Genomic DNA, 8,137 nt, shown 5'->3' with positions numbered 1-8,137 from the left:
CCTGAGATTCTACCTCATACCAGTCAGAATGGCTAAGATCAAAAACTCAGGTGACAGCAGATGCTGGCAAGGATGTGGAGAAAGAGGAACACTCCTTCATTGTTGGTGGGACTGCAAACTGGTGCAACCACTCTTGAAATCAGTGTGGAGGTTCCTCAGAAAATTGAACATTGAACTACTTGAGGACCAAGTGGCAAGTGGAATGAACTAGAAAATATCATCCTGAGTGAGGTAACTCAATCATAGAAAAACACACTTGGTATGCACTCATTAATAAGTGGATATTAGCCCCAAAGCTCTAATTGCCCAGGATGCAATCCACAGACCACAGAAAGCTCAAGAAGAAGGATGACCAAAATGTTACCACTCCTTCCTAAAAGGGAAAAAAGTATCCATAGGAGGGGATATGGAAGCAAAGTTTTGAGCAGCAACTCAAGGAAAGGCCATTCAGAGCCTGCCCCACATGTGGCCCATATATATACAGCCACCATAACTAGATAAGATTGATGAAGCTAAAAAATGCATGCTGAAAGGGACCGGATGTAGATCTCTCCTGAGAGACACATCCAGAGCATGTCCAATACAGAGGTCAATGCTAGCAGCAAACCACCGAACTGAAAACAGGACCCCCTTGGGGGGAATTAGAGAAAGGATTGAAAGAGTTGAAGGAACTTGCAACCCTATAAGAACAACAACACCAACCAACCAGAGCTTCCAGTGACTAAACCACTACCTGAAGACTATACGTGGACTGACCCAGGGCTCCAACTGCATATACAGTAGAGAATAGCCTTGTTGGGGCACCAGTTGAAGGGGAAGCCCTTGGTCTTGCCAAGATTGGACCTCCAGTACAGAGGAATATGGGAGGCAGTAGGTGGGAAGGATGGGGGGAATACCTGTATGGGGGAGGGGAGGGAATGGGGGCTTATGCACAGGAACCTGGGAAAGGGAATAACATTTGAAATGTAAGTAAAGAAATATATCTAATAATAAAAAAAGAAGAGAGGATAAGATTTCTACATTAAAAAAGAAATGTTCTTTATTATATTTACCACATTAGTTTTTTAATAATTTTATGCACATAAGATTTGTGATGGTTCATAAGGTATTAGAAAATATATTTTCATCAATGTTAAGCTAAAACATTTTCTGGGTTCTACTGTGAATTATTTTCTCAATGTGCTGTTAGAAAATATCACTTAATTATGAAATATGTGTCGATATACTGACAACATTTATTTGTTAATATGAATTTCTTACAGAAAAATAAATTCACACATAGGAGGTGTTAGATATTATCTAATATAGAAAGTTATTTTTATCTTATCATGGGTACTGAACGTTTATTTGTTTTGTGAACATGAAAGGAAGAGAATGATGTCTTGCTATACATCAGTTCTCCATATTTAACCCTCTAGAATCTGAAGCATAATGATTGCATAGACATTATACATGTTCTTTATCTCAAAGTGATTTACTTGCATTTGCTTGATTGAATGTATTGATGCATTTTAAATTACCAGCTTTTAATGGAGCACATCACCTGACACTCGTGAGCCTGGGACAAGGTCTTTTTGACACAGAAGATTCAGCACACTGCTAAATATAGAGTACTAGAGAACATATGCTCACTGGAACTCATAACGAGCTATGATAAGGGATAGTCATGGAATGCATCTGCACTATAGATTTTCAGAAAATAATTACTTTGTAGTAAAAATAGTTATTCAGTTAATATTAAGTAGAAATTGAGGAGATAAATGAACAGACTGAAGGTTGTTTTTATTCCATTTCACTGAGATCCATGCCTCATTTGAAAGCTTTCATATTCATGAATGGCAGAACCATGACTGCATATCTTTCCAATAAATAGATAAATTACATTTTGATTCTTACAGACTCTACATTTTGCAATTCTCTTCTTCACATCAATGCATCTTGGGAAGATTCCTTCTATTAGAAAGAAATGGTGCTGCAGGGAGTGTTTGATGTTATGGACCAAGGCTGCTGCCTCTTTCTGGGTAGATTAAATATTACTTGTCTTACTTAAATTTACTTATTGATGTGCGGCTCAGTATTCTTATCAATATAGTTTCAATATACTTTGATGGGTTCTTTCAAGTCAACTTGGCAGTCAGTTACTCATGTTTGGCAAGATTCAAGTCTTCTAGCTCTAGGGACTTTTGAGATAAAGAGATGTGTTCAAGAGAGATTATTACTTCATTTGAATTTGTTCCAAATATTCTAACAAGCGTATTGATTAAAATGGAAATGGTATAAAACTATTATAGGCTGCAGAGAAACTAGAAATGAAAGTTCACTTCCCTGATTATATGACAAGACATCTCTGAGAACTCAAATCTTACCAAGCTGCAGTATATCTTCAGTTGATTTTAGTCCTTGAGGTATTATGTTTTCTTGTGTGCTTAATATTGCTTAAGAAGGTATCTGAAACTTGTTTTGACTAGAGAATGTTGTTCTAATAATTTTTAATACTGAAGATGTCTGCTTATGGGAAACCAGTATTAGTGTACCCCCAAATTTTAAATTGGTACCTTTGTTTTGCTGATGCTCAGTTGTTTGTAAATGCTAGTTTTCTTTTGGAAAGCCAAGATTGCTCTGATGGCTTCATATTTGTTTAAAAAATTGCGTGATCAATTATAGTGTTGTTTGACCTTTTATTTTTGTCAGCAAATAAAAGGGTTGAAACTAATTAATACTTATTAGTTTGAGTAGTTGCCAATTTTGGAGACAGAGTGTCTTTGCTTTTCTATGATAACATTTTCCCAGGGTGTGAGGATATGAAACTTCTGCTTAAGTAAGTTTTGAAAGTCTATGTAAGTCTTTTAGTTTAATTTTTCATATTAAACTTTTTACTAGATTTACCTGAAAGAAATAAAGTGGATTAATATAGAAACATGCTTTCTGCATCCGGTTGGTACGTTTTTATTATTTGACGAATATCTATAAGTTATCATGTCTTCTTGACATCACATGTATATACAAAGCATTTATAGTCAACCCAGTAAAAACTATAGATTTTCTGTAAGAAGAATAATACCCAAGGGTAAACACATGAGCCCTCCAAGAAAAGATACAAGCTAAACATTCCTGTGATGTACTACAATGTCTTATAGGTTATAGATTCTCACAAAGATGTCTGGGGAAATTGAAAGTGTGAGTATACAGAAATTATTTTAAAATAAGCATAGTGTATGTATTTGGTCTTAGTGTTATTGGTTGGAGTTTCAATTTGAAAATTTAAAATGACATATCAATATAAGTGTTTAGAGTATAAGGAAACAAATGTTACTGTGTATTCTGATATCAAAATGTAAACATCTATTAAAATGATCCCAGCATGAACAGACATTCCTAGAGAAGTATTTCATCCAGTCTCTTATAATTGTTAGTTTGTTACTGTTTAGTTATGCACAGGATACCTTTATAAACAATTTTATGATAAAGTTTTATATAGGCCCACTTTCTATTTAAGTTTATAGTGGATTTTGAGTGTATACCTCTTTTCTTGAGTGTTTCTCTTTTCACTCCTCTTCCTCACTATGCCTTAATTCTTTACTTCTACTTTTATGTTTTCTATACATGGATGATTTCATGTATCTATAACAAATTCGCAGTCAACAAATAAAAGAGAAAAACATATCACTTAATGTTCCAAGACTGATTTAATTCACTTTATATTGCTATTACAAATTGCATCTATATTTCTGCAAATGATTAACCTCATGCTTCATTATAGCTGAAACCATTCCATTGATGCACAGGATCGTATCTTTCAATATCTTTAAACATATCTTTTAATTCACAATCTTATTAAGTATTATACTTGGAACTTTTTAATAAATTGAAGGTAGGAATAATATTGTTAAATTTTTATGGGACGAATTGTTTGATTAAATTACAGTGTGGTTTACACAACTTAAGTATACTACAGATTAATTATTATTTTTTTTATTTTATTAGCTAAATAATTATATTGGCTTCTAGAAGATTCATTCTAATGAAACCAAACATAAGCAATGAAAGGTACTAAGACATATAGGAAATGAGACACAGAGTTGGATATACATTATTTTATACAATAGAAAGGTTTTAGGTTTCAAGAATGACAAGTCTAGGTCCCCTGAGTGAGGTAGAAGTAGCAATGTGAAGGAGATATATTGAGCGAGCATCATAATGTCATTTAAGAGAGCTCAAACTCTGCATATATCTTCACCTCAACTGCACATGAATGTAATTGCCTGTTGCTAGTCAAACTGCTTAACAGGTAAATGTTAGTAATATAATGAAATTGATAATTCCCAAAACGTAATTCTGATCTGTGTTCAAGAAGTGGTTCATGAGGTATGTTTGTTCTGTTCTTTATACACTACAATGTGTCTATACATTATTAATGAAATTTAATGAAATATTTAATGAATATTTAAATGAAATTCTATAAAATATTTAATGAAGTTCTGATGACTTATTGTGTGAGCTGATATTCACAATGAAACCCTAAGAACATTAGTCATAGCTCATTCATCTAGATTTCATATTCTCTGAGTAGTACTTCAGGCTTCAGGCACTATGCATGAAAATAAGAAAACCAAACAAAACTAGGTATTAGATGATATGTAAGTCCCTATAGTAAAAATGAAGGCAAAGGTAAAGCCAGTAAGTTGTGATAATGGTAAATGGATGGGCATTGCACTATAACACATGTATATGACCCCAGGAACCACAGGGTTCCCTGTTTACTACTTTCTTTCCCTGTCTATGTTAGATTCTGTTTTTTGTTTTGTTTTTGTTTTTTATATACCATGAAAGAAAGAATTACAGCCATCAGTTAGTCATAGTAATAATTACATCCTATGCACACCTGAATAGTATTCCAGAAGCTACAATAAAGTTAGAAATCAACCATGCAAATATATAAATCATTGATAGCCGATTAGAAACAGAAACAAAGTAATAGTGTTGAAGATTCTGAAATCTTTGTAACTAATCCTTTTATTTTTCAGGTTGCAGACTGAGGCATACATTTTGTATTTTCATAGATATTTAATTAAAAATGATTGCAACCGGTTTCCTCTTACACCTACAGCCCCTAAGCTCCTCACAGGTACTATGCCTCTAACTCCAGCCCTTTCCAAGTACCTCCTCTCTAACTCTTTTATGTCTTCCCTTGAATTCTCAGATTGATAGGTGTGTGTGTGTGTGTGTGTGTGTGTGTGTGTGTGTGTGTGTGTCTGTATCTGTGTATCTGTGTCTGTGTGTGTCTGTGTGTATTGAGTCCACTTTTGTTGTTTGTTTATGGTTTTAGGGCTGACCACTTTGTATCAATCAACAAATACTTCAACTACAATTAGAAAATGACCCAATCCCATGACTTCTTATATCGGTTATACGATTTTTTAAATGAATGTAATGGTTTTGGTCCTTGGATGCTGAATTTCTATGTGAGCATTGTCACCACTTAGGAAGCATTCTGTAAGAACTGTGCTCCCTTGTTCATCATCTCTTTTTTTCAGTTTCTGTTTTTATTGTCTTATTATCTATTTTATCTCATGTATCATAAAATACATATCACGGTTGCTGGTGCAAGGCACCAGTTTACTCATTTGAGATTAAAAATATTTATGAAAATTCTATTAGTATATGTAATTCTTCTAACATTTCTAAATTTTATATCAATACAAGTGTTTACAGTATAAGGAAATAAATTTTATTGTATATTCTCATATCAAAATGTGAGCTTATATAGTCTTTCTTAACTGTTCCATGGGAGTTCATATATACAATTTGTTTGTTTGTGTGTGTGTGTGTGTGTGTTAGTGTGTGTGTTAGTGTAGGCATGTTGCTCTGGATACATCATATGGAGGTCAGAGGACAACCCATGGGTTAGGGTCTCTTCCTACATATGAGCAGTGGGGATCAAACTCATCAGGCTTGGAGGTGGCAATCTTTACCTGCTGAACAAATTCACATGTTTTCTTTACAGAATTCTTAAAAGGAAGACTATTTCCTGTTTACTGTTATCTATGCCAAGATATAATTAGTTATAAGTAACTAATTTCAAGTATGTGGATGACTGAGATACCTTTGTCTATTTTTCTGTCTAGAATTCAACTGAGTCTTGAGATACAATCTGATGCTTACAAGTATTTCAGATACCCAAAACGAAAGGTCTAGAGAGATGCTTATAAGAGAATCCCACTAGATGCTGGCTGAACATTGACTGCTAGTTCATCACTGTAGAGCTCAGTGAAGAAGATCAAATTCACGAGAGAACTGATTCAAGTTTTGGTCAAAATTTATGGAAGGTCTTTTTCTAATGAGTCTCCATCTCTGAAATAGCTCTGATAGGAGAACAAATGGGACAGAATAACAGTGTATCAGAGTTTATACTCTTGGGACTCACTGAGGATCCTGCTGGGCAGAAAACATTATTTGTGGTATTTTTACTCATCTATATTGGAACAATGGTGGGCAACCTGCTCATTGTGTGGACAGTGATTGCCAGCCCTTCTCTAGACTCCCCAATGTACTTCTTCCTTGCCTATCTGTCCCTCATAGATGCCCTTTATTCCAGTACTATTTTACCCAAATTACTTATAGACCTACTCTGTGATAAAAAGACCATTTCCCTCACAGCTTGCTTGGTACAATTGTTTGTAGAGCATTTATTTGGTGGTGTTGAGATCTTCCTTCTAGTTTTTATGGCCTATGATCGCTATGTGGCTATTTGTAAGCCCCTGTACTATTTGACCATCATGAATCAAAGGGTCTGTGTCTTTTTGGTGGTGGTGTCTTGGATTGGAGCATTTGCCCATGCTCTGGTTCAAGTTTTCTCTGTGTATAAACTTCCTTTCTGTGGCCCTAACATCATTGATCACTTTGCTTGTGACATGTATCCATTGTTAGGACTTGCTTGTACTGACACTTACTTCCTTGGGCTCACTGTAGTTGGCAATAATGGAGCAATATCTGTAGTGGTCTTTATGCTCCTCCTTCTCTCTTATGGAATAATTCTAAACTCTCTTAAGACTCACAGTCAGGAAGGGAGGCGGAAGGCCCTGTCCACCTGCAGCTCCCATATCATGGTGATTGTTCTCTTTTTTGTTCCTTGCATTTTCATGTATGTCAGACCTGTTTCTAACTTTCCTTTTGACAAATTCATTACTGTGTTTTATACAGTGTTCACTCCAATGTTGAATCCTTTAATATATACTTTGAGAAATTTAGAGATTAAAAAATCTATGGAAAAACTCTGCCGTAAAATATTTACTTCAGACAGAATAAGAATTTCTTCTTGTTATTCCTAATTTTAAAGTAAATATCATGAATATACTGTAGTAGAAAGTTTTATGAGTTTTACATTCTTATTAAAATTGATATATGTATTTTGCTATTTTGTGAATGAATCCTTTGTGATTTAGATTTTATTTACTATTGGTATAATTGAGTGTGCTGTCAGCCATTTGTTGGATTTCCTAATTTTACTATTTTCTATAAAATGTTTCTATTTCTTTTCAGGTTTGAATAAAGTCTTTTTGAGATATCATGGAATGGTGATTTTTAGGTTGTCTTTATCTGATTTTTTTCAAATTCTTTTTTATTCCTTTATTACTATGAATGGTATTTTCTATTGGATATTTTATGTATTTACATTTCAAATGCTATCCCCTTTCCTGGTTACCCCCTCTTCCATCTTTCCTGCCACTGCTACTATGTGGATGCTCCCCCTCCCACCCACCCACTCCTACCTCAAAACCATGCAATTCCCCTACAATGGGGGAAATGAGCCTTTACAGGACCAGGGCTTCTCTTCCTATTGATGCCAGACAATGCCATCCTCTGCTACATATACCTCTGGCATCATGTACTCCATGTACATGTACTCCATGTACTCCATATGTACTCTTTGGTTGGTGGTTTAGTCCCTGGGAGCTCTGGAGGGTCTGGTTGTTTAATATTATTATTCTTCCTATGGGGTTGCAAACCCCTTCTGCTCCTTCAGTTCTTTACCTAATTCCTCCATTGGGGGTTTCCATGCTCAGTCTGATGTTTAGCTGCAAGCATCCTCATCTGTATCAGTGCTCTGGCAGAGCCTCTCAGGAGATATCCATATTAG

At 34.9% G+C, this 8,137-nt stretch overlaps 1 protein-coding gene across 1 annotated transcript; it reads left to right on the top strand.

Moving 5' to 3' along the window:
* Nucleotides 1-6,377: 6,377 nt before the first annotated feature.
* LOC116900469 (olfactory receptor 4A5-like) lies at nt 6,378-7,328 on the top strand. Its single transcript, XM_032902205.1, has one exon. The coding sequence runs from the start codon at nt 6,378-6,380 to the stop codon at nt 7,326-7,328; it is 951 nt and encodes a 316-aa protein (XP_032758096.1).
* Nucleotides 7,329-8,137: the final 809 nt, after the last annotated feature.

This window comes from Rattus rattus, chromosome 5, assembly GCF_011064425.1.
Source record: "Rattus rattus isolate New Zealand chromosome 5, Rrattus_CSIRO_v1, whole genome shotgun sequence".
Lineage (NCBI taxonomy): Eukaryota > Metazoa > Chordata > Mammalia > Rodentia > Muridae > Rattus > Rattus rattus.
The sequence above is the reverse complement of the archived record's forward strand: the minus strand, read 5'-3'. Positions and strand labels throughout refer to the sequence as shown.